Here is a 27,578-nt window from a genome sequence, read left to right as displayed (position 1 = left end):
TTTTAAGCCAATGTGCCCACATGGGGCCATCTCTGTGGAACATCGAGCGTATGTTGTGCAGCCTGATGTGCTGTAGAGATCAAGGGAGCCATATCGTTATAACAAATCACCGGTTTTCCTTGCTAATCTTCCCACATAAAGTCACTCAGTCATGTGCAGCACTGCTGTCCCTCCTCCTCCATCCATAGCAACAGAACGTGTTGCTAGTTTGTACGCTAGCAATACATCTCTACAGCACCCAAACCTGAATGGTCAACCCAGGGATTGAGTCCCGTGTGAAGATCCTGATTGCCACACTTGTTTTATGAACTTTGTAATATGGGCCCCCAGACTGTAAGGGGCACCAAGACAAGGCAAAGGAAGGGTTGTGAAGATTGAGGGGCCACATTTAAGATTTGCTGGAGGGCCCGATCGCTTGTAGTTACGCCCCAGGTCCCGATCCCTGCAGGGGGCAGTAACTGTGCATGTGGAGGCACCTTTACTGCTGTATGGAAACATTTAGTCTGTTTTTCATACAGAAATATCATGTATTTATTCTGGTCAGACACCTTCCTCTTCTGAACTAAAATTCTGTAGGAGATACAAAGTTCAGTGTGGCTGACCTTTTTATGCAGATAGGTTTGAAACTGCCAGGAAAAAAGAATAACTTTGCATTGCGTGGAAAGATATTAGAACAGATTTTCTTAAAGGGAACCAGAGAGGATCAATAAAAGATTTTATACATACCTGGGGCTTCCTCCAGCCCCATACGCACGGATCGCTCCCACGCCGCCGTCCTCAGCTGCCTAGATCCGCCGGTACCGGGTACCGTCAGTACCGCCAGTCGGCTGGCGAACGCGGCCAAATCTCTGCATAACAGGGGGCTCCCTCCATACAGTTATGCGTGTGGCTGCCTACTGCGCAGCCGCATGCCCCTGTGATGCGGACAATTGGCCGCGTCCGCCGGAAGTGACGGGCCCGGTACCGGCGGATCCAGGAAGCGGAGGATGGCGGCGTGGGAGCGATCCGTGCGTATGGGGCTGGAGGAAGCCCCAGGTATGTATAAAATCTTTTTTCTATTTTCACAAATCATTCCTCTCTGGTTCCCTTTAAGATCATAAAACAACCGCTAATGAACTGATCATTTTACAGAAACCTTTATTGGTGGCCACCTATGTAATTAGAGCTAGCTAGTACAGTCTGCAGAGCCAATGCATGCAACATGTTTTTGATAATGGAAATATTAACATGTGCAACTGGTGTATCTTTTGACTCACTAGAATTATTCTCACCCTACACACATAGTTGTAACAGGCTTTTTTAAGCTCAGTTCAAAGAAAGCACCACCTGCTTTGTGCTCTGTGGCTGAGCTAATTTGTTCAGTGACCACATGGTGCTGAATATGCCCAGCTCCATGGAAGGCAGAGAAAAATTAGCATGACGTTCCACTTAAAGAGGCCCATCCCCATCAGCCATAGTATCATGGCTTCAAAACAGAGGAGTGACATAACCTCCACCTTTATTTCTAGAGTGCTTCCCCACTGCTGGGGGACATAGGAACTCGTCAAGCGTCTCACTGGCATAACATGTTTTCCACTATTTATTTAACGGACAAGTCATTTACACAACACATTTATAAGTCTCTTAGAAAATGTTAGATCACTAAGTTTAATTTACTTATGTCTCAGATTACTGTATACCTATTTTCTTTGTTTGAACTTTTGTAATAGAACACCCTATTGCAATGGGGGAGGGATACCTTTGCTTCATTCAGCCAGTTCATGTATTGGTAATGACAGCTATCACAACTATGATCATCAAATGATCACTTTAATATCTATCACCCCAATAAAGAGTATTGACACATAATATCTTAGTAGAAGATCACCTATAAACAGCCATTCATTCAGCTGACCATTCATTACAGTTTTCTCATCAAGGAAGCCAGAAATAGATATCATCAAAGTCAGAAAACCATGACTGATGTGTCCCAAAATGTGTTAATTGAGAATTCTCCCCCCAAAAAATCAGTATTGTAAATTTCAAAGGGTTATAACAATGAACTGGATTACCCCACGACTTCCTACAATACCCAAATGGCTGACACAAGTGAATACGGTACTGCCATTTATTAAACTTGTACATACGCATAGGGGATGCCTAGTGATGTTCAACAAGGTGTGGGCTAAGTGGGGGACCTTCCCCTTAACTGTGACTACTCAATGTGTCTCCTGCTACATAGTGATACTGAGGTATTGTATGGTAAACAGGGGTTGTCTATAACTCTGATCAGAGCCGGGACAAGGTCCTCCAGCACCCAAGGCTGAGACACCAAAGTGCGTCCCTCCATCCCTCCCACCCCAGATATCACACACTAATTGCTATTAGATTAAGTGGTGCTCCAGGGCTCCCAATCCCCCAACACCTTAATCTCTAGTTATCTGGCTTGCAGTCACTGCCATGTATCCCCTTTTCTTATTTCTCTCTGCTTCAAACACAATAGGGGAATGAAAGCTGAGTGAGTTGTGCGCCCCCTCCTACACTGCGCCCTGAGGGTGGAGCCTCTCTCGCCTCTGCCTCGGCACGGCCCTGATTCTGATACACTGCTCTTTTCATCTAATTGAACTCAACTCTACAGTCTGCATTCCATATGTTCTTGTTATTATTTTGTTTAGTATTGCCTATTGCAATAATGATATGTAAAACTTACTTCTAAAATGTAAAAGTTAGCAAAGGATACTTCAACTGTGCTTTACAAACTTGCCTCCTGTAAACTGTATCAAAGTCAGAAAAAGCTTCTATATTTTGTTTATTTGCATTACTATTTATTTTTATAATACTGTTCATGGACTCAGTATGGTATTTGTAATGTCTGTATATTTATATCCTGTATGTTTACAATTTTGCCAATGAAAATGTCTAAAAAAAGGAAGCCAGTAATGACAGGTATATTATTTTAAATGATCAGAAACGTCAGCAGGAGACCTGAAACATTGCCAATGCACTGACCAGCAGGTGTATTAGTAGCTGTGGCTGGAGAGTGACATTATTGTGGCAGTGGGGAGAGGCACTGTATTGTTGGGAAGCATGACCTTACTGCCGGGGGAGGAAATACTGGAGGGAAAAAGGGAAATAACAGGGAGAGCTGAACATCATAGCTTCTTTTACACTACAAATCACAATTACGTTTGTTGATTCCGATTTGCAATTCTGATTTGCGATTTTCATTGAATACTAGAAACACTAGAAGAAAAACACAGAAAAAGCGTAGCATGCCAGACTTTTTTTTAATCATGTCAAAAATCGGAATTGGAATCACATGTAAGATTGCATCAAAATCGGAAATCGGAATTGCATGTGGTACAAAAGAGCCCTACATTTTGCTGTGGGAAGGGGGCAGCATGTTTCATAGCTGCACACCTACCAGGGCTTCCTGTTTGAAAACCAGTAACAATTCTAAAAAGGGAACACCGAGAGCCCAATATAGTGTAGTATGTACAATAATGGGTAATGAGAGGTATATAAATGAATATACTCACAAGTCAGGGTTACCGTATAGGTAACCACTGTATAGGCAGGTGAGGAGATTAGACCTGTCCTCACTCAGGATTAAGATGTCGCTCTCTGTAGATAGGGAGAAGAAAAGGGGGATTCAACCCCTCCACCAGGGGTGGATGCTGATATTGTAAGGAGAACAGAGGCGCCAAAAGAATAAAATGTATTAAAAGCTTTGAAATTTCTCAGGAGGCGGTGGTGGACTCATCTCCCCGAAGTAGACATAATACCGTCAATTTTAATACAAACAAGTTTATTTATATACTCCAATAAACAGTGCAAAGCGTTTCACAGGTATATTCCCGTGCCTCTGTCAGAGGCGCTTATCGTGACCTTGAGACTGTACTGTGTGTACTCCTATTTGTTATTGCCTGAAGAAGCGGGAATACACCTGTGAAACGCATTGCACTGTTTATTGGAGTATATAAATAAACTTGTTTGTATTAAAATTCATGGTATTATGTCTACTTCGGGAAGATGAGTCCACCACCGACTCCTGAGGAATCTTAAAGCTTTTAATACATTTTATTCATTTGGTGCCTCTGTTCTCCTTACAGTAACAATTTTAATTAATTTGCAAATCAGCACTGGAATAGTGATAGCTGGAAACAATGCAAACACTTTAAAATAAACCAGCATTCGTTCTTACATACGTAAATCATAACCATGAATTAAAAAAAATAAATGCAATAAAAAAAACCACAGACAAGTTAGATACTTCTACATTTATGATACAAGTTTGAGTTTACATACGGATATGCAGTTGCTTCTCTTAATATTAATATTGACAAATGAATAGTCCCTTTACCTCGACTAGTATGGTGTTTCCATTTTTATCCGTGAAAACACATTGTTTTTGTACACACCGTCCACAACATAGAATAGGATCTTTCTCATAAACCTCACCCTGCAATGAGAGCAATAAAAATCATGGATACTGTAGTAATTATAAACTTTCTGTAGTCAGCAAACCTAGGTACACAAAACTATTATGATATCAGTAGGACAATCCTAAATGGGGAGCTGAATAATGAGGTCCCACATATTTGGTACAAAGTCTTCCTGTTTTTTTTCCTGTGCTGACAGACGTTTTAATGATGTCTTATGTGCACATTTTTTATCATTCGTTTACATACTGAAAGTACAGTTTACCTGCTCTGAAATGCTATTGCAATTGCATAGCTGCTGTATTTTGATGTAGGATGTATGGTTTTCTTGTATTCCTGTATTGTCATATTGCTGTTTGTCACCTCTAAATATTGTCTGTAACCTAAATTAATGTCCAGCACTGCGTAATATGTTGGCGCTTTATAAATACAATAAATAATAATAATAATAATAATAATAATAATATTTACATATTACATGTGCCTTCTGTGTAAACTATCTGCTTTTGTTCAGCTGAAGCACTGCTAAAAATGTTTACTAATAGTGGCTGATAAGGAAACGTAAACAAAATAATATAATCACTTCCTCAACTTCAGATTCAGAGCTTACCTTCCCACTGAAAAATAAAGTGCTGTGTTTAACTATTTGAATGCTGTTCTACTATTAATTTTCTTTCTGGTGGTAGGTTTTACGCTGTGAAGGATATTTTATAGCAAAGAAGAAATGCTGAGTTTTCTACCACTTTAAAGGGAACCTGAGACGGGGAATAGAAGACATTTATACATACCTGGGGCTTCCGCCAGCCGACTTCAGCCTGATCCATCTCTCGCCACCACCCTCTGCCTTCTGGATCCTCCGGAAGGGCTCCCATAGGTTTGGCCAGTTGGGGCTTATTGCGCATGCGCATCCTAGCCATGTGCACACTCCCCGTTGTGCTCCTGTGGCAGGGAGCATAATGCGCAGGCACAGAACGTTCCTAGCCAAGGGAGCGCAATGGGGGGGGGGGTGCACACAGCCACACTACACATGTGCCAACTGGACCCGGCTGGCCAAAGGTGCCAGAAGGTGGAGGACAGCGGGGAGGAAGCGATCAGACCAAAGAGCTAGACTCGGTGTGGAAAACAGCAGCTCAGAGGGGTAACCCGAGCTACGCTCTGGGTAGCTGCCGGGAGGTCCATGCAGAGCATTGCGCGCAGGGGGCATTCTCACTCACCTCTTGGACGATCCAGGCGCTGGTGGCCATTTCTCTTCCTGTCCATGGAGGCTCTGCATCTCCCTGGTGAGATCACTGACTGTTGTCATGACAACAACCGGCAATCTCACTATAAGGTTACAGTGCCACCGGGGGGATCATAGGCAAACGCAGGGGGGGATTACAGCTGCCCAGAATCCCCCCTCAGACCAGGGCCAGTGCAGTGTCGGTGGACAGGCACAAGTTTAGACACCAGAATATCTGCAGGCATCCTGCAGCTCACAGCACTGCTCCCTTTCCCTGTTACAGTTGGCTTTGGATGTAACAGCAACGTGTGTACAGAGCATGGAGCTGCCCTGGGGAACTTAAAGAGAGTCTGAAGCGAGAATAAATCTCGCTTCAGACCTCAGAGTTAGCAGGGGCATGTGTGCCCCTGCTAAACCGCGGCTATCCCGCGGCTTAACGGGGGTCCCTGATCCGCCAAATCCCCTCCGTAATGCGGGGGAGCGCTTCCTGGTTGGGGCAGGGCTAACCGCCGCAGCCCTGCCCCACACGCGTCTGTCAGCGCGTATCTCCGCCTCTCCCCCGCCCCTCTCAGTCTTCCTTCACTGAGAGGGGCGGGGGAGAGGCGGCGATGCGCCGCTGACAGACGCGACTGGAGGCAGGGCTGCAGCCGTTAGCCCTGCCTCCAGGAGCGACCAAGTGTCGCAGTGGGGGGATTGGGGGTCAAGGGACCCCCGTTTAGCGGCGCTATTGCGGCGGTTTAGCAGGGGCACACGTGCCCCTGCTAACTATGAGCTCTTCAGAGTCAGGAATTAGTACAGCCCTGTGCCCTGCTGTCTGAATGGTTCACTTCTCCTTCATTACCAGTGTCAGCTGTCCTCATCATTATCTGTATCCAAACTGCTCCTAATAGATCCCGTTGTCGGTCAATTGCATTATGTGTACCCAGCATGATGTCCTACCATATAATTATACTGTATTGTGCGTGGATGAGGGAGACCTTTCAGGAATCCCCCCTTAGAAAATCCTGGGTTTGCCCCTGGGGATGGAGGGAGAAGTGCAGCCCTGGATCCCAGGGAGGTGAGTAAGTGCAGGGGCTGCTCCAGGCTCTCTCATGGTATGATTTTTTTCTTGCTTTTAGGGTCTGAAAGCACATGAAAAATTGTACTGCTTTTAGACCCTAAAACCAGGAAGGAATCATACCGCCAGGGAGGTTAAGCCTCAGCAGGAGAAACTGCCCAAAGCTGAATATAAGTGTTTATATGTTATTGTGGCAGCCTTGTGGCTTTTGAAGGGCAGAGGAGTGAGTTATTAAAGCAGACAACTCAGTTAAGCACAGAACCTTATTCCATAGATAGGTTATACATAGTTATATATACAGTGGCTCATTTTTAAAAAAAGGTAATATACTTAAATTGATATAAAAAAGCAAATACATTTCAAATTTATTCAACTTACAGGTCCACAGCTCTCTGCATTGCTATGTTCACAAATGATCTGTGAAATGCTGCTGTAAAAGTGACCATTCACTTTGGTGCAAACATAGTTTGTACAGATGTCGTCAGTTAAAGGTAGACTCTGTCCAGCCTAAGCAAAAAGAGAAATACATTGTAATATAGTTAATGGGTCTTTTAGTAATAGAACAATGGTCAACTTTACTGTATGCATTGCAAAACTGTAAGCATACAAGATGTGTGTAGGGATCTTTCTTAGTACCTCAGTATGAACTTTGCCATCACACTTATGTGTATATTATGCAAGGTGTGCTGTACAGCTGTGCTTTATCTGTATTGGCCCTCCTAGTCCCCCTAATTTCTTTGCATTGCATTCTATGTATGCGTACAGTGCCAAGGAAGATGGTAGCACTGTATAAATGAATAATCATGATTAGTGGTGCTCATAATAGATCCATGACGATTATGCAAAGTTTTGAGTAATTTTTTACAATTATAAATTGTAAAAAAAAGCATACTAAGTTTGTGAATTGTAATTACGCCTGTAATTACACAATTATTTGTAATTTCGCAATTAATGCATAAAAACATTTGCATCGATTCGCCAGTGTACTGGGTATGAGCGGCTATTAGTAAATATTCAATGCAAAAAATGTGTTTGTGAAAACAATCTGCGCTCATCAGCCAGTGTACTGCACATGTGTGGCTGGTATTTAAATATTTTTGCATCCATACATGCAGTTATGGCGAATGAAATTTTGCACACTTAAGCTAACATGAGGAATTCCGGTTATCGACTACATTAACATGCAATTTTTTATGCATAATCTGCAAATTTCGCATTACGATTACGATGCGTAATTACACATGGGCGTAATTTCTGCTCATCAAAAATCATGGTAACTTAAATAAACTTAATTGTGTATCCTTAGCAGCAACCCTAAAACATTTTTCTGCTAATAGATTGCACCTGAGACATACAGGAGCATAGTCAAAACTAGCAGTTGTGGGATTGCAGCCTTGTGTAGGCATCTGTAGTATAAACGTTTTTCTAAACAATGGAGATTTTTTTTTAAACAAATACAAGCTGTCATTGATTGTTTTCTGAAGCACAATCTCTAGCTCTCGTAGTTGTATAAAACTGAAATCACACAATTATCAAATCACAATCCTCTTGGCAATCCTGATCATGATCTGATGTTACCCAGGTGACAATTTTGGATTCTAACCACTTGACAACAGGCAATTTGCAATATATTTGTAATAATTCATTACAAGTCTACTGGATCACTTATAATATCGCAGCTCCAGATGGTTGGAGACCAATGTTGATGTGTGATGATCCGCTCAGCTGGCTGCACTGACAGACAGCTGTTTGACCATTCCTCTAGTCTGTGGGCTGCAGGTCTCTGGAAGAGAGACCTGTTTTTCCATTGCAAGTTTCTGGTCTGTTCTGCTGCTGAGGAATTTGCATACATTCGTTATGCAAATCCCCTACCTGCCTCTTTTGATGACTGGCACTATAAGAGCTCTCTGCTCCCAGAATGCTTTGCTGGTCATTCCTTCAGGGTTTGTAGTAAACACTCCTAGAGTGTCAGCCATGCTACTTCTTGTTAAAGTTAGCTTAGAGTAATTCATGGGACTGCACTAGGCTGTTTCCCTAGTGCAGTTAGGATTGCATATCTGTTTGTTTGTCTGTTGCGATTGTCCTGTCCCAGCGGTGGTCGACAGGAAATCGTTCTGTGTGTCTGGGTGCTAACCGGAACAGCGGTTGTTGCTGGTAGCCCCTTCTGATCTGTCTTGCCTGGATCGCACTTGCCTTGCGCTAGTGCTGTGGATCCTTTTGATCTGTTTTCTTGTTCCTGAGTTTAGATCGCACTAGCCACTAGCGTTAGCAGCTGTGGATCTTTCTGATCTGTGTTCCTGCTTGGATCACACTTGCTCTGGCGGAAGAGCGGTGGATCCTTTCTGCCTAGTTCTTGTTTTTCGTTTGTCTGTCTTGTCTGATACGGGCACTTGCTGTAGGCTCGGTGAGGTAACCGTTAAGCAAGCGTTCACGTTCTTTGTTTCGTGTTTGTCTGTCAGTGGTTAGTTAGGCGTGCTTGTCCCTATTGTGCTTAACACGCGGAGACCGCGCGATAAACGCGTTCGCTGTTGCGAATGAGTGCGGTGTTCGCGTTTAGTTAGCGTTTGTTATTATCTTTATCATTCTCATTGTATTATTTGCTGTGCCTTTGCTCCTCTTGTGTTCTGTTCTAGTCTGTCTTGTGTCACTTCTGGCGATCGCCTTTCTCGCGATCGCGTTCCTACTTTTGTTTCTGCGGATGTGTGTTCACCGTCGCAGGGTCGCGACTAGATTGGTGAACACACATTCGTCCTGTCCCTGTGCTCCTTCTCTTTATGGGCTGTTCAGCCCCGCATTGTCTTGATCTGTACAATCCCCATCTGGCATCTGTGGCCGTGCAGCGATTGTACTCGTCTGCACTCCACAACGCCATCTGCCGGTGGGAATTGCCCTCTGCTGGTGCATTGCACCTAGCCTGGGTTCACCCAATTATACGCTTGTGGAAGGTTTTCGCTGTATCAGTGCGCTTCTCGTGCGCTGACAACGAAAACGATTCCGCAAACGTTACATGATGCCTTCGTAAACCAGGCCAAATGTGTATACTGAATCACAGAAGAAAGGACAGAGAAGAGTCCATACTTGACTCCTATCTGCTACTAGGTACATAGTTTTCATGTGGCACATTAACGCAAGCAGCTGTTTATCCCATTTGCACAAGCAGCAGTTTTGTGAAGGGTTCACCACCTATCACCATGGGAGTCGTCCCCCCCCCCCTCGCCGTCCCCGCTGACAGCCAGTCCAGCGTCAGACCTCCGATCAGCCGGCGACTGAGTGCGGGCAATAGGAGGACATCGCGGACACTGATATGCGGAAATGACATCACTGCTGCATATGCAGAGTGGTGTTTACGGAGTACCGTGCGCCTGTTGATTATGAGGTCTGAAGCTCACGCTGGACTGCCTGCTGTGACGTGGTGAGTGGGAGGCACCTGTCACTACCTAAACTGGGGGTCTCTGTCACATCCTAAACTGGGGGTCCCTGCCACCACTGAACTGTGGGTCCGTGTCACTACCTGAACTGGGGTCCCTGTCACTATCTAAACTGGGGGTCCCTGTCACTACCTGAACTGGGGGTCCCTGTCACTACCTGAACTAGGGGTCCCTCTCACTACCTGAACTGGGGGTCCCTTTTAGTACCTGAACTGGGGGTCCCTTTTACTACCTGAACTTGGGGTCCCTGTCACTATATGTCCCTTTCACTACCTAAACTGGGGGTCCCTGTCACTACATGAATACGGGGTCCCGGTCACTACCTTAGCTGGGGGTCCCTGTCACTACCTAAACTGAGGGTCCCTGTCACTACCTTAACTGGGGGTCCCTGTCACTACCTAAACTGGGGGGCTCAGTCACTTCCTAAACTGGCGGTCCCTGTTACTACCTGAACTGAACTGAACTGTGGGTCCCTGTCACTACCTGAACTGGAGGTCCCTGTCACTACCTTAACTGAGGGTCCCTGTCACTACCTTAACTGGGGGTCCCTGTCACTACCTAAACTGGGGGGCTCAGTCACTTCCTAAACTGGGGGTCCCTGTTACTACCTGAACTGAACTGGGGGTCCCTGTCACTACCTGAACTGGGGGTCCCTGTCACTACCTTAACTGGGGGGCTCTGTCACTACCTAAACTGGGGGTCCCTGTCACTACCTGAACTGAACTGGGGGTCCCTGTCACTACCTGAACTGGGGGTCCCTGTCACTACCTGAACTTGGGGTCCCTGTCACTACCTGAACTGGGGGTCCCTGTCACTACCTGAACTGGGGGTCCCTGTCACTACCTGAACTGGGGGTCCCTTTTACTACATTAACTGGGGGTCCCTGGCTGTCACTACCTGAACTGAGATCCCTATCACTACCTGAACTGGGGGTCCCTGTCACTATCTTAACTGGGGGGCTCTGTCACTACCTAAACTGAGGGTCCCTGTCACTACCTGAACTGAACTGGGGGTCCCTGTCACCAGTGGTGCTCACCCAGATTCCAGATATCCGGGTAACCCGGATATCAGAACTTTTTAACGCTAACCGACCGGATTCGGATTCCGGATACCTGGGCCCAAATCCGCATTGCACTTTGCGGATATTTGGACGCATACCCGGATATCCGATCAGATATCCAAATCCAGGTATTGTAACTATGGAGATGACGTCCATGACGTCATTGAGCCAATCAGAGGGCTCCCAGCAGAAGCCCTAGCAACCAATCACAGAGGGGAACTCTGGCCAGCCCCCCCCCCCCCCCCTGTATACAAAGCAGTGGCCCTTTTGAGGGAACTAGTCCTTGCTTTGTGACTGCTCACTGAGAGACACTCCAGTGCTGTTTGGCTAAAGCAAGTGCTTTCTACTGTGTTAAACCCAGTGTTTTTGCACATAAACACCTGTACTATACCAATCCTTTATTGTTGTTTAGCTATCTTGTTGTATTATGATTTTAGTTAGTGTGTATGACAGTCTCTGGTGCTGCAGCAGCTCTCTAGGTCCTGTCTGTGTTTGTGTGTGCTGTTTGTGCACACAGGCCAGGCCTGTGCTGTATTGCCTTAGCTACAGTATAGTTTAGGGCATAGGGATTACTGTGTAATTGTGTAGTTTTTTAGTACTGCAGTACTTAGTTGTTAGAGACTAGTATTGTCTGTGTTAGCTTACTACTACAGATCACTGCATTTCTGCTGCACTGCTGATTGTCAGTGTGTGTGACATTTAGACCGTCTGGTAGTGTGCACACTGTCTTCTTCTTCTGCTCAGTTGTCTGTCACCCCCCATGCTGATTCATCAAAGTCCAACACTGATTTCAATAAAGTGCAAGTACCCCACATCCATCTGGTGACATCATCATCATACAAACTTGCAGTATGTCTGCTGGCACTGGCACCCGGGGGAAGGGCATGAAGGGCAAGGTCAGGCTGAGGTAGTTCAATGACAGTTAAGTGACTAAAAAGAACACTGATTGATTCTGCACTGAGGCCTTATGCAGGGGGCATTAGTGAATACTAGATGCCAGTAGTGGTGTGAAGGTGAGTTGTGGTCGGTGCACTACTAGGACCAGCAGACCTGTCTCCTACAGCACTGAGGTTTTACACAGGGTCCAGTGGATACTAGATGCCAGTAGTGGTGTGATGGAGGGTTATGGTCAGTGCACTACTATGACCAGCAGATCTGTCTCCAACAGCTAGCTTGTGCACTGGTCACAGAAGAGCAATACAATAGCTAGAAAAACAATGTATCAGCCCTAAGAAGGGCCAGGACAATGTGGTAGCAGCAAGAATCTTCACTGAAAGGACAGAACACAGGCCTACCTAACTCTCTCCCTGTCACAACACGCTGGTTCTCATCTGCCTAGCACATAAGCCAAACATAGACTGCGAAATGGCTTCTGTGCTGGATTCTGATAGGTGGGGGCGGTCCAGGAGGGATGCTAGCTGATTGGCTGCCATGTGTCTGCTGACCATAAGGTAAGGGGTCAAAGTTTAGCTTAATGATGTATTCACCTGAGGAGACGAATGTAAATAAGCAATCTTTATGGCAAATTATTAACCTGGCGAATACTTTGGCCCATCTCTACTGGAGGGAAGAGCAGGAGGGCACAAAGGGAATGACAAGGAAAAAGTGTTGCAAAAGCTGGGGTGGCAAAGGGAGGTTAGACTTCTAACCTCCCTCACCTCGGCACCCCCTACACACCTACCTGTCCAGGCTTCGGTAGACGCTAGAGCTTCAGGTACACTCTGTGTCCTCTGCACTTTGCTCGCACTACTTCTTGATTCAGTGCGTGCAGTAATGCAGAGACAGAGTGGACATCTAGTATCTGCTCGAACCCGGAGCCTGTGAAGGTGAATGTGTAATCAATCTTCCACTGTGCACATAACTCTGCCTTATGGGGGAAGCACAAGAGGGGGTAGCCAGGGTGAGGGAGGGAGGTTAGAAGTGGCCCCCTGAATAGCTGGATTAATCAGGCAGACTTAGGATTGCTAGGTCGTGTAGTTCACAGATGCTCACAGACTCCTTAAAATGTAAAGTACCGGTAGTTCATTTGTCCAGTGGCATAGCTAAGGAGCTGTGGGCCCCGATGCAAGTTTTACATTGGGGCCCCCCAAACACTTTATACATAACAATTGATACTGGGCACCAAAACCTGCCAAGGACAACCACAGTGTCAGAGCTGCAATCAATAAGGGAATGGGGAGCAGTTTGTTAATGATTACCACTATTCAAAGTATCTATACAAGTTATTATTATGAGCACAGGACCAATAGAGAGCTAATAATGAAGTTGAGGGAGGGTCCTTCGGGGCTCCTCTGGCCCAAGGGCCCCGATGCCGTCGCTACCTCTGCACCCCCTATTGCTATGCCCCTGAATTTGTCCCAAGAGATTTGTTGAGCTCTGCTTCAGGAACAAATGAGAGGCTGAAGAAAGGTGACTACTTTGTAAAGACAGTCAGCAGGAATGTGTGTGGTCATCCCCTCGCTTGAAGGTTCTGAGCACCTCTCTCTGTGCTTACTTTTCCTACTTTGGTAAATTGGCAGAAAGGAACAGGCAGGCTAATCAGGGGAAAGAAAGTAGTACTGTGATACGTGCAGAGCACAGGACAGGTGAAAGTAATGGTGGCCATACATTGTACAATTTTTTCATCCAATCTTACCATTTCTATGTAATATAAGGGAACTGCCTAAATTATCCTTTCAGTATATTCACTTTATTTACCCTTATACTACAAAGAAATGGTAAGATTGGATGAAAAAAATTGTACCATGTATGGCCACCATAAAGGCTCGTACCTAGTGTTGCTCGGATACCCCCGATCACAGATTTGAATAAATCCGGCCAGGGCAGTCCCAAAATCCGGATAAGCCATGATTGTGATCCGAATTTGGAACTGACGAATTAGACTTGGATTTTATCTGTGATTGCCTGTAAAATCCGTGATCCAGATTTGACTTTAACATCAATAGCAAAGCCCCCAAACATGCCCTAATCCCCAAAATTGCATGGATTATGAAGGTGATCAGTGGCTACAACTTAACATTTTTTCAAAAAGACCTTACAGTTTTTGAGAAAATCTCATTTAAAGTTTCCAATGAAAAAGTATTAGTGATTAAATCCCGCCCAAAACCCGCCGACTTTAGCGGTTAATAGCAAAGCCCCCTTACATGCTATAAACACCAAATTTGCCAGATATGTTAAGTAGAACAGTGGGAACTTAGTTTTTGAGATAATCCATTTTAAAGGTTCAAAGGAAATTTCAAAGGAAAAAAGTATACATGTAAATGCGTTAAATACATTAACTGTCATTTACCACATTTAAATGTATACTATTTTCCTTTTAACCTTTAAAATCGATTATATAAAAAACTATAAGGTCTTTTTGGAATTTTTTCCCCCTTGTTCCCACTGTTTTACTTAATACATCCTGCAAATTTGGTATTCATATCATGTAAGGGGGCTTTGCTATTAACCACTAAAGTCGGCGGCTTTACAGCTTATAATCACGGCTATTTTTTCCGTGATCACAGATGTGATCATGGGCCGAATACATGAAATAACGGCCACATCCGTGGTTGAATTCCATGATCGATCGTATAATGAAAAAATGCTCAAGAATCATGGCTATGCCGTGATCATGGACTGTATCCGAGCAACACTGCGTCACTCATACTCACTATGCGATTTCCTGATTATTTTTTCCAAGCGATTTTTTTTTAAGCTACGAGCGATTGCTTGTGCAATCTCTTGATGTGGGTACAGGCACGCGATCGTGCCAACATCGTTTAGCTTTTTGTGATGAAAATGACCATCACAGCGGATCCTTAAGATCCCCGATGACTCCACGCAAAGTGCCACAACCTCTTGACTTCCCATCCGCGGCTGTTGTGTAACGTCGCGTGATGTCGCCCGCAGGAAAATGGATTGGGGAGTTGTTGCTAGATTGTTGCGGTGAGTATGTAGCTTGCTGAAAAGGGAGCAAGAGGCACATTTAGCAAATGTGCTTGATATATTGGAGTTGGGGGGGGGGGGCACAATTTTGCACCTTTGCCCTGTGAGCCGTTAAGCCTAGAAACTCCACTGTACATTACGCCATTTGGTTGTTTGTGATAGTAGATCTCTGACTGTGAGGGTTGGGACCCACTACAAATCACAATCGCTAATCAATTTAACACTGTGATTTTCAAAGTGTTTTTGAGGAAATGCAATTTTGCCTGCTTTCTCTCAAGCTAAATCACTCCAAAAATGCTGCATGCAACATGAATGAGAGTTGAGTGAAATCACAAGCACTGTGATTTCCCTATTGAAATCACCATCATAGGGTTCTACTGTTGCAGCACTTTGTCAATGGCTGGCGATTGGAAAGCGCTGTAAAAAGCAATTGCCTAGTGGGCCCCAGCCCTAAGGTGGCTTAAATGTGTTAGCCAGGTCCATGTAAACAAGGCTTTACTCTATTAGGGCTCAAACCCACTAGAAGCCTTTTCTAAGCGCTAGTGATTTGAAAAAGCTCTTGCTAATGCAATGCTATGGGGGATTGTTATAACGCATCACTCAAGTGGAATCACACACATAGCATTACATTAGCAAGAGCTTTTCAAATCACAAAGCACTCAGAAAAGTGCTCCCAGTGAGATCCAGGCCTCAGACTTGACAGGAGAAAGCAGGGGAAAATATTTACACAACAAGAATAATATTGAGATTCACTAAATATTCACTCAATATGACAATCCATTCACTGTACGCAAGACATAAAACCCAAGGTTCTTGCTCTTATTCAAAGCTGAATCCATTTGGTTATGTATAAAATATTTCAATGCAGACAGGTCTGGATTTACCTCACAGGAGCCTATAGGCACAGATCTCCTGGTACCCTAGATTTCACCCTCCATGAGCCTACAAACCCCCACCGAACCGCACCACAAGTGTGCTGGCTGGCCCAGCTGTCACTTCTCCCTTACTTCCCTTGCCCATCATAGCTACCTACAGGTGACCCCTTAGCATTAGGTAGGCAAAAGTATCCTCAGTATTAAGAAGCTAGAGGTGCCCCTGACTGAAGGGGGATCTGCTGAGTGGAATGCTGAGAGCTGGGTGAGTAAACTCTCATTCACATTCTCATCACGACTCTGCATAGAGAAGGAGGAAGGGAGGTGCTCAGAGAAGGTAATAAGCCGCCTTTCCATCATCAGGCGCCTGTAGGCACGTGCCTACAGTGCCTTATGGTAAATCCAGCCCTGAATGCAGATGCATATGTTCACATTGCATTAAGTTTCAGCCACCTCATTCACTCCAGCAACCCAGGCACTGAGTTCAAAGCAATGAGCAATAAACCTCAATTCAACAACAGGGGTGCTCGGATACCCCTTTTTAAAATCCGAATTGATTCAGATCCGGATACCCAGACATCCAGATCAGATATCCAAATCCGAACTTTTTGCTATCCGCATAGAATCGGATATCCGACCCCAGTATCCGGGATATCCGGGCGGATTCGGATATCCGGATAGAAAACTGGAAGTGGCCTATAAATTGCTTCCAAAACGTTTTTTTGAGGTAAATGATGCATATACATCATGTTTTTTTTAAAAGGGAAACGCTATTTTATTATGTGTGTGTGTGTGTGTGTGTGTGTGGGGGGGGGGGGTCGGGGATGGCTGTAAATTATCATCAGGGCTAGGTTCCAGACAGCGGTCATGCAGGCCACATTGTGTCCAAAGTCCAACCGCACAACTGGAACATCACAGTTTTCAGCTCAGACATCTCAAAAAAATTAAAGCTATTGTAGTGGTGTAATAGCTGGTGGCAGTGGCAGGCTATTGTAGTGGTGTAATAGCTGGTGGCAGTGGCAGGCTATTGTAGTGGTGTAATAGCTGGTGGCAGTGGCAGGCTATTGTAGTGGTGTAATAGCTGGTGGCAGTGGCAGACTGGCAGTGGCAGCAGAAGATATAGTTTTGTGTGTACCCTGGTGGTGGTGGGTACCACAGACTGCAGCAGCAGGATGAGTAGGTAGATGCAGCTATTGTAGTGGTGTAATAGCTGGTGGCACTGTCTGGCAGCAGAATATATAGTATTGTGTGGACCCTGGTGGTGGTGGGTACCACAGACAGCAGCAGCAGGATGAGTAGGTAGATGCAGCTATTGTAGTGGCGTAATAGCTGGTGGCACTGTCTGGCAGCAGAAGATATAGTTTTGTGTGGACCCTGGTGGTGGTGGGTACCACAGACAGCAGCAGCAGGATGAGTAGGTAGATGCAGCTATTGTAGCGACGTAATAGCTGGTGGCACTGTCTGGCAGCAGAAGATATAGTTTTGTGTGGACCCTGGTGGTGGTGGGTACCACAGACAGCAGCAGCAGGATGAGTAGGTAGATGCAGCTATTGTAGCGACGTAATAGCTGGTGGCACTGTCTGGCAGCAGAAGATATAGTTTTGTGTGGACCCTGGTGGTGGTGGGTACCACAGACAGCAGCAGCAGGATGAGTAGGTAGATGCAGCTATTGTAGTGGCGTAATAGCTAGTGGCAGTAACAGCAGAAGATATAGTTTTGTGTGGACCCTGGTGGTGGTGGGTACCACAGACAGCAGCAGCAGGATGAGTAGGTAGATGCAGCTATTGTAGTGGCGTAATAGCTGGCGACTCGCTTAGCAGGGTCTGGTGTCGCTTTTGGCTTGCAAGGGAAGCCGAGGAGGGAGCAGAGGAGACCACTGAGGACTGGCTGCCTGAACAGGCCTCAGTGTAGGCAGGAGTGGCAAAGTGGATTCTGGTGGTGGTGCTTTTGGCCGGAACACTGCCAGCGCCAGCTTCCTTCAGCCTCTTGAACTCCTCATGCTCATGATAGTGTTTATTTGCCAGATGGTTGATGAAGTTGGAGGGGTTGCAACCTCTGCTCAGCTTCACCTGGCACACGTTACAAGTGACAAACTTGCTGTCCAATGAGGGCAGATCAAAAAATTGCCAGATTAGGGATTGGAATTTTCTCTTACGCCCTGATTGGGCTGCTGCTGCTTTTTTTTCTCCCTGCGGTGGTTGGCCCTGCGGTGGTTGGGGCCTGGGGTTGAGTGGTGTGGCTGATGGTAGCAGCAAAAGATGAAGCAGCAGGCTGTGGGTCCCGCATTCCACGCCCACTGCTGCTCCTGCCAATGTCAGCGATGCTGATCCTCCATGCCAGACCCATGGACGCATCATCCTCCTCAGAATCAGAGCTGACAACATCCCCCTTCTGTTAGTTGGTAATCAAGGTCCTCTTATCTCGTCATCATTATTATCAGCATCATACTCCCCCTCCTCAAACAATTGCTGGGATGGTGATGATGATCCCCCAAACTCCTCTTCTGCTGACACATTAGGCAAGGACTCCCCCCCAACAATCACCGTCACCATCTGTGACTCCTCCACATACCCCATTGCACCCAGAATATCCTCCACAAACTCACTGGTAACAGCCTTGATTGCACTCGCGGTGCCTGGGGTAAAGAGCGCACTGACTGAGGGTAGGCTGCCCGCTGGGGTCAACATGACCGATGAGTCCCTATGCACTGCTGGGCAGCTGCTGCTGCTCCTGCGAACAGGAGTGGTGGTGGGGATGGAAGTGTCTGTTGTAGAGCTGGTGGTGGCCTGCCCATCCACCATCAGCTGCATCACAGGGTCAGCGTCTTTCTCCTCCAATTTGCGGCACAGACCCTGCTGAAAAATGGTCGCTACACGCTGCTGCGCATCTGCAGCGTGACTCCCCCTATCAGCTGGGCACCCATTGCGTCCACGGCCAGTGGCTAGCGGCGGAATGGACACTGGTGCGGCAGAACTGCTGGTGGTGATGGTGCCAGCAATGTTCCCTCTCTTCTTGCCCTTCATGCCCTTCCCCCGGGTGCCAGTGCCAGCAGACATAGTGCAAGTTTGTGTGCTGATGATGTCACCTGATGGATGTGGGGTACTTGCACTTTATTGAAATCGGTGTTGGACTTAGGTGAATCAGCACAGACAGCAGAGTAGAACAAGACAGTGTGCACACTAAGGGTCTATCTGTCACATGACACTGACACTCAGCAGCGCAGCAGAAATGCAGTAATCTAATCTGTAGTAGTAAGCTAACACAGACAGTACTACTCTAACAATTAACAACTAGCACTGCAATACTAAATAACTACACAATAACACAGTAATCCTATGCCCTAAACCAGGGGTGCCCAATAGGTCGATTGCGATCTACCGGTAGATCATGACCGCCTATTTAGTAGATCGCGTGTCCCATCCCATTTTGCGGCCGGCATCAAATTCTGCTGCCTGCCGCTGGCCAATACAAAGCGGGGAGGAGAGAGGAGGCACGGCTGAAGAGGCAAGAACCTTCCCGGTTCTGCCATGACGCGACGTCATGGCTGGGGGGCGGCGCCGGGCACAGCACATACATGCACGCATGCACGCCTCATTCAATCGCGCTGCCAGCCGAAGCGCTTCGGGAGGGGAGACCAGACATCGCCGCTGGTGGGAGGTAAGTGATTAAGCACCCGTGCACTCATCTCTACCTACCTATGCCAAAAGCACCCATCCCTACATACCTATACTAAAAGCACCTATCACTACCTACCTATGCCAAAAGCACCCATCACTACCTACCTATGCTAAAAGTACCCATCCCTACCTACCTATGCCAAAAGCACCCATCCCTACCTACCTATGCCAAAAGCACCCATCACTACCTACCTATGCTAAAAGTACCCATCCCTACCTACCTATGCCAAAAGCACCCATCCCTACCTACCTATGCTAAAAGCACCCATCACTACCTACCTATGCTAAAGGCACCCATCCCTAACTACCTATGCTAAAAGCACCCATCACTACCTACCTATGCTAAAAGCACCCATCCCTACCTACCTATGCTAAAAGCACCCATCACTACTTACCTATGCTAAAGGCACCCATCCCTACCTACCTATGCTAAAGGGACCCATCCTTACCTACCTATGCTAAAGGGACCTATCCCCACCTACCTATGCTAAAGGGACCCATCCCCACCTACCTATGCTAAAGGGAACCATCCCCACCTACCTATGCTAAAGGGAACCATCCCCACCTACCTATGCTAAAGGGACCCATCCCCACCTACCTATGCAAAAGGCACCTATCCCTACCTACCTTATGCTAAAGGGAACCATCCCCACCTACCTATGCTAAAGGGAACCATCCCCACCTACCTATGCTAAAGGGAACCATCCCCACCTACCTATGCTTAAGGGACCCATCCCCACCTACCTATGCAAAAGGCACCTATCCCTACCTACCTATGCCAAAGGCACCTGTACCCAGCTACCTATGCTGAAGAGACCTGTAGTTAGCTACCTATACTGGAGGCACTTGTACCTGGGGGCTGGGGGGGGCTTGGGGTCTGCAACAATGTTGGTAGATCTCCTGGACTTGAAACATTTTAAAGAAGCTTGCGACCCGAAATGTGTGGCTACCCCTGCCCTAAACTATACTGTAGCTAAGGCTAATAGCACAGGCCTGGCCTGTGTGCACACACAGCACACACAGACACAGACACCTAACTAGCAGAACTGCTGCAGCACAGGGACTGTCACACACACACTAACTAAAATCACAATACAACAAGATAGCTAAACAACAATAAAGGATTGGTATAGTACAGGTGTTTATGTGCAAAAACACTGGGTTTAACACAGTAGAAAGCACTTGCTTTAGCCAAACAGCACTGGAGTGTCTCTCAGTGAGCAGTCACAAAGCAAGGACGAGTTCCCTCAAAATGGCCGCTGCTTTATATACAGGGGGGGGGGGGGTGGTTGGCCAGAGTTCCCCTCTGTGATTGGTTGCTAGGGCTTCTGTTGGGAGCCCTCTGATTGGCTCAATGATGTCATGGACCTCATCTCCATGGTTACAGTACCCGGATCCGGATATCTACCGTATATCAGAATTCCTATCCGGATACTGCTGCAAATCCGGATACCGCAATCCAGATCTGCCCGGATATCCGGAATCCGGATTCGAGTTCGGAAAGCTGAAAAAGTTCGGATTATCCGGGTAATTCGGATATCTGGAATCCAGATGAGAATCACTGTTCAACAGAAAAGAACAAAAAGAACAGGCTGTGTTTGGTAAAATGCAAGCCATGCACACCAAGAGCGTTTATGATCGGTTTTAAAATCAATAGCGTTTTGAAAAGCACTTGGCTAATGTGTTTGCAGGGGCTTGTCTGCACCAGAGCTATGTGATCTTTTCCCAAACACAAACATGGGAACTACAGCATTTTGGAGGCGAATACGCCTCAATGTAAACTATAGGAAAAGTAGAAAATCATGAGTGCTGAACAGGGCAATTTTTTGAAGCGTTTTTGACCAAAGCTGTTCAGTTCCATAACAAAGTTTGCAATGGGCTTGATTCACTAACCGGCGCTAAGTGTTAGCGCCGGAGTAAAAAAGAGTTTTCCGGCGCTAAGCCGGTTTGTGTGCCTTATCTGAGGTTAGTGTGCCTTATCTGAACTTAGTGCCCCTTAAGTAGCTTTGTACACACTAAATAGCTTTGTGCACACTAAAAGATGCACAAAGCTATATCGCACACTGCAGGTAAAGGCACACTAACCTCAGATAAGGCACACTAACCTCAGATAAGGCACACTAACCTCAGATAAGGTTAGCGCTGTAGTTTGTGCCCCCTAAGTGATAAGGCACACTAACCGCATAGTCCCCAACCGTCCCGTTTTCGTGGGGACTGACCCGATTTGGGAGGGCTCTTCCGCTATCCCGCTATGACTCCCCAGTGTCCCGGCTGGCTGGGGGGTCAGATGCAGGGGCGGACTGACTATTGGTGTAGGAAGGGAGGCAGCCAGTGAAAGGGAGCTGGTGGCAAAGTCCTTCCCGCCCGCTGTCAGCCGCTGCGCCATCGGAGGAGACACATTAATCCGGAAGGGAGAGCCAGGAAAGGGAGCCCCAAGGTGAGGGAAGGGGGGGGGGGAGACTTCCCTCCTTTTCCGCCACTTTGCCACCAGCTCCCTTTCACTGGCTGCCTCCCTTCCTGGGGGAACCTATACACCTGGCTGCATATACTGGGGAGACCTATACACCTTGCTGCATATACTGCGGACACCTATACACCTGGCTGCATATACTGGGGACACCTATACAGCTGGCTAGATGGGGGGCACCTATACACCTGGCTACATATACTGGGGACACATATACACCTGGCTGCATATACTGGGGACACCTATACACCTGGCTATACCGGGGAGACCTATACACCTGGCTACATATACTGGGAGACCTATACACCTGGCTATACTGGGGAGACCTATACACCTGGCTGCATATACTGGGGACACCTATACACCTGGCTACATATACTGGGGACACCTATACACCTGGCTATACTGGGGAGACCTATACACCTGGCTGCATATACTGGGGAGATACTTTAAATTGATATATTACTAATTTTAAAATATTAATATGAAGGAAAATGAGGTAACAGTAAAAAAGGGCGCAGGAGGCTAGTGGACAAATCGGGCGCCGCCATTCACTCCTATAATAAATATCGTTTAATGGGCGCCCGATAGGAAAAAAGGGCGCCGGAGAAAAATAACGTTTTAAAAGCGGCGCCCGGAGACTTAATGTTTTATTACTGCTTCTCATGATTACACATTATTTAATGATTTATACATTTTTAAATATTATTTTTAAACGAAAAACAGTACAATATTTTTTTTTACATTATTTTTAAACGAAAAAACCAACAGGGGGGTCTTAGGTTTAGGCACCAACAGGGGGGTCTTAGGTTTAGGCACCAACAGGGGGGTCTTAGGTTTAGGCACCAACAGGGGGGTCTTAGGTTTAGGCACCAACAGGGGGGTCTTAGGTTTAGGCACCAACAGGGGGTCTTAGGTTTAGGCACCAACAGGGGGGTCTTAGGTTTAGGCACCAACAGGGGGGTCTTAGGTTTAGGCACCAACAGGGGGTCTTAGGTTTAGGCACCAACAGGGGGGTCTTAGGTTTAGGCACCAACAGGGGGGTCTTAGGTTTAGGCACTAACAGGGGGGTCTAGGGGTTAGGGGTAGGTACAGGGAGGGTTACTTAGGCACCAACAGGGGGGGGGGTCTTAGGTTTAGGCATCAACAGGGGGGTCTAGGGGTTAGGGGTAGGTATAGGGAGGGTTACTTAGTAATTTTTTTTTTTAAACGTTATTATACGTTTCACTATTTAAACGAAAGATTAACGTTTTTACAATTGCCGATTTAATGCACATTATTTAATGATTTATAACTTTATAAAACATTAATTTTAAACGAAATACAGTACAATACATTTTTAAACGTTATCCATGCTTATCGTTTAAAACCCCGCGCCCTTTTTTCCCAGCGCCCCTTTTTAACGTACGCGGAAAATGAACCAGGATAGAATGGACCAGTGTGGTTTGAATTATAAAACCATATATTTTTCTTAGGAAATCTTTATGGTATGCATGACTAGGGGTGTGACGGGGGCGTGATCAGGGGTGTGGCAGGGGCGTGGCTTAAGTGTCCCTCTTTCTCATCTCAAAATGTTGGGAGGTATGCTAACCGGCTTAGCGCCGGTTAGTGAATCAAGCCCAATAACTACAAAATCACTACAACAAAACGCTCAAAAATCACTTAGCTTAAATAGGAAATACAAGTTGTTTTAAATGCAAGTTGTGTAATCTGCCTGTGTGTGGGCTCTGCACATTTATGCAGCTGGTCAACTCGGGTGCACCTTGTATTTGGAAGCGTTGCCAATATCTCCTGTTGTATATAAATAGTAAATTTCTAGGCACGTGCCCAGAAGCGCTACTGCAAATCACATCTTATTCAAAATCCATACTCAATGCAATTAGAGCGCTTCTAGGGAACCCGAGGTGAGAGGGATATGGAGGCTGCCATATTGATTTCAGGGATGGTCGTAGTCAGCCAACTTTGCTACGCTGGAACCACGCATTTTACGCAATTACGCTTCGCCAAACTATGGCTTCGAAATCAAATATTCGCTTTGTATGCATTTCGTAGACTACGCGTTAAAATACGCAAGTACGTGTAGTGTGAAGCGTAGTGTATGCGGATGCTTATGCCTGTATGCAGAAAATTGTACGCATTAATGCTTCATTAAATGCTTTTACCGGGAACTCTTCTATGCGTACATTCCCATTCCCAATGCGTAACTTTGTAAGCATGCAACGGCACGCGGAAAATTAGACGCGAGTAACGCATTCGTAGTTCACTACGCAATACACATGTTAACTACGCATAGTGGGTGTAACCTACGCATAGCGGTACTTCGCTACGTGTAAATTCGTAAGCGTAGTTTTGAAACTTCACCTACGAACTACGATGCGTAGATGCGAACTACGATGCGTAAATTCGCACTGACTTAGTTTCTGCTAATCCTTGATTGATTTCTTACTAACCAATGCTAGTTGCCTGTCAGCACTTTTGATCTTCTGGCATAAGTAGTGTCTGAGTCAAAACTCTGGAACATGCATATGGCTAATCCAGCAAAACCGGAGTCAGCAGAGTCAGAGTACCTGATCTGCAGCCTGCTTAATCAGGGTCTGTCGCTTAAAGTATTAAGCTTGGAATATACGATGAGGTTTTTTTGGCAGATTTACTTTCTCATCAAATTTCTGGTAATTTTTTCAATCAAATTTCTGATCGTTTTTTTCTGATCGATTTCCATTTTCTTCCATGAGAAAATCGATCAGAAAAATGATCAAAATCAGATCGGACCTGTCGCAAATTATTTATCGAGCCATCTATCTGCCAAAAAAACTCATGGTATATTCCACAGGATCAGAAAATTTGCCAGGCAACTGGTATTTTTCAAACGGAAATAAATATGGCAGCCCCCATATCCCTCTCACCTCAGGTTCCCTATCAGAAGGCAGAAGCCCACCCCTAACCATTGCAGATCATTCTGTATTCAATGCCTAAGCTAAAAAAACATAAAGTTCTCAGTGTTTACCTTCCAAGACATAACTTTTTAATTCTTACTTAACCACTTGAGGACCACAGTCTTTTCGCCCCTTAAGGACCAGAGCCTTTTTCTCCATTCAGACCACTGCAGCTTTCACGGTTTATTGCTCGGTCATACAACCTACCACCTAAAGGAATTTTACCTCCTTTTCTTGTCACTAATACAGCTTTCTTTTGCTGCTATTTGATTGCTGCTGCGAGTTTTAGTTTTTATTATATTCATTAAAAAAGACATGAATTTTGGCAAAAAAATGACTTTTTTAACTTGCTGTGCTGACATTTTTCAAATAAAGTAAAATTTCCTATACATTTGAGCATGAAAGTTATTCTGCTACATGTCTTTGATAAAAAAAAAAAACATTGAGTGTATATTTATTGGATTGGGTAAAAGTTATAGCGTTTACAATCTATGGTGCCAAAAGTGAATTTTCCCATTTTCAAGCATCTCTGACTTTTCTGCGCACCTGTCAGGTTTCATGAGGGGCTAAAATTCCAGGATAGTACAAATACCCCCCAAATGACCCCATTTTGGAAAGAAGACATCCCAAAGTATTCAGTGAGAGGCATGGTGAGTTCATTGAAGATTTTATTTTTTGTCACAAGTTAGCGGAAAATGACACTTTGTGACAAAAAAAAAATTTCCATTTCTTCTAACTTGCGACAAAAAATTTTTAAATCTGCCACGAACTCACTATGCTCCCTTCTGAATACCTTGAAGTGTCTACTTTCCAAAATGGGGTCATTTGTGGGGTGTGTTCACTGTCCTGGCATTTTGGGGGGTGCCTAATTGTAAGCACCCCTGTAAAGCCTAAAGATGCTCATTGGACTTTGGGCCCCTTAGCGCAGTTAGGCTGCAAAAAAGTGCCACACATGTGGTATTGCCATACTCAGGAGAAGTAGTATAATGTGTTTTGGGGTGATTTTTAGACATACCCATGCTGGGTGGGAGAAATATCTCCGTAAATGACAATTGTTTTATTTTTTTTACACACAATTGTCTATTTATAGAGATATTTCTCCCACTCAGCATGGGTATGTGGAAAAATACACCCCGAAACACATTATACTACTTCTCCTGAGTACGGCGATACCACATGTGTGGCACTTTATTGCACCCTAACTGCACTAAGGGGCCCAAAGTTCAATGAGTACCTTTAGGATTTCACAGGTCATTTTGAGAAATTTCGTTTCAAGACTACTCCTCACGGTTTAGGGCCCCTAAAATGCCAGGACAGTATAGGAACCCCACAAATTACCCCATTTTAGAAAGAAGACACCCCACGGTATTCCGTTAGGAGGATGGTGAGTTCATAGAAGATTATTTTTTTTTTGTCACAAGTTAGCGGAAATTGATTTTAATTGTTTTTTTTCACAAAGTGTCATTTTCCGCTAACTTGTGACAAAAAATAAAATCTTCTATGAACTCACCATACTCCTAACGGAATACCTTGGGGTGTCTTCTTTCTAAAATGGGGTCATTTGTAGGGTTCCTATACTGCCCTGGCATTTTAGGGACCCTAAACCGTGAGGAGTAGTCTTGAAACCAAATGTCGCAAAATGACCTGTGAAATTCTAAAGGTACTCATTGGACTTTGGGCCCCTTAGCGCACTTAGGGTGCAAAAAAGTGCCACACATGTGGTACCGCCGTACTCAGGAGAAGTAGTATAATGTGTTTTGGGGTGTATTTTTACACATACCCATGCTGGGTGGGAGAAATATCTCTGTAAATGACAATTGTTTGATTTTTTTTACACACAATTGTCCATTTACAGAGAGATTTCTCCCACCCAGCATGGGTATGTGTAAAAATACACCCCAAAACACAATATACTACTTCTTCTGAGTACGGCGATACCACATGTGTGACACTTTTTTTGCAACCTAGGTGCGCTAAGGGGCCTAACGTCCTATTCACAGGTCATTTTGAGGCATTTGGATTCTAGACTACTGCTCACGGTTTAGGGCCCCTAAAATGCCAGGGCAGTATAGGAACCCCACAAGTGACCCCATTTTAGAAAGAAGACACCCCAAGGTATTCTGTTAGGAGTATGGTGAGTTCATAGAAGATTTTTTTTTTGTCACAAGTTAGCGGAAAATTACACTTTGTGAAAAAAAAAACAATACATATCAATTTCCGCTAACTTGTGACAAAAAATAAAATCTTCTATGAACTCATCATACACCTAACAGAATACCTTGGGGTGTCTTCTTTCTAAAATGGGGTCACTTGTGGGGTTCCTATACTGCCCTGGCATTTTACGGGCCCAAAACTGTGAGTAGTCTGGAAACCAAATTTCTCAAAATGACTGTTCAGGGGTATAAGCATCTGCAAATTTTGATGACAGGTGGTCTATGAGGGGGCAAATTTTGTGGAACCGGTCATAATCAGGGTGGCCTCTTAGATGACAGGATGTTTTGGGCCTGATCTGATGGA

The 27,578-nt window shown here is 45.5% G+C and overlaps 1 protein-coding gene across 1 annotated transcript in view; it reads right to left on the bottom strand.

The window, feature by feature from the left end:
• The window catches only part of LOC137537855 (kielin/chordin-like protein), a 267,049-nt gene that overhangs the window by 169,626 nt on the left and 69,845 nt on the right, over positions 1–27,578 (bottom strand). The window contains exons 9-10 of the mRNA XM_068259806.1: positions 7,076–7,204; positions 4,343–4,441 (exon numbers count right to left, since the gene is read on the bottom strand). Of these exons, the coding sequence (XP_068115907.1) occupies positions 4,343–4,441; positions 7,076–7,204 (228 nt within the window). The remainder of the gene's footprint in view (positions 1–4,342; positions 4,442–7,075; positions 7,205–27,578) is intronic.

The sequence above is a fragment of the Hyperolius riggenbachi genome, chromosome 11 (assembly GCF_040937935.1).
Source record: "Hyperolius riggenbachi isolate aHypRig1 chromosome 11, aHypRig1.pri, whole genome shotgun sequence".
Taxonomy (NCBI): Eukaryota; Metazoa; Chordata; class Amphibia; order Anura; family Hyperoliidae; genus Hyperolius; species Hyperolius riggenbachi.
This window is presented reverse-complemented; position numbering and strand designations above follow the sequence as displayed.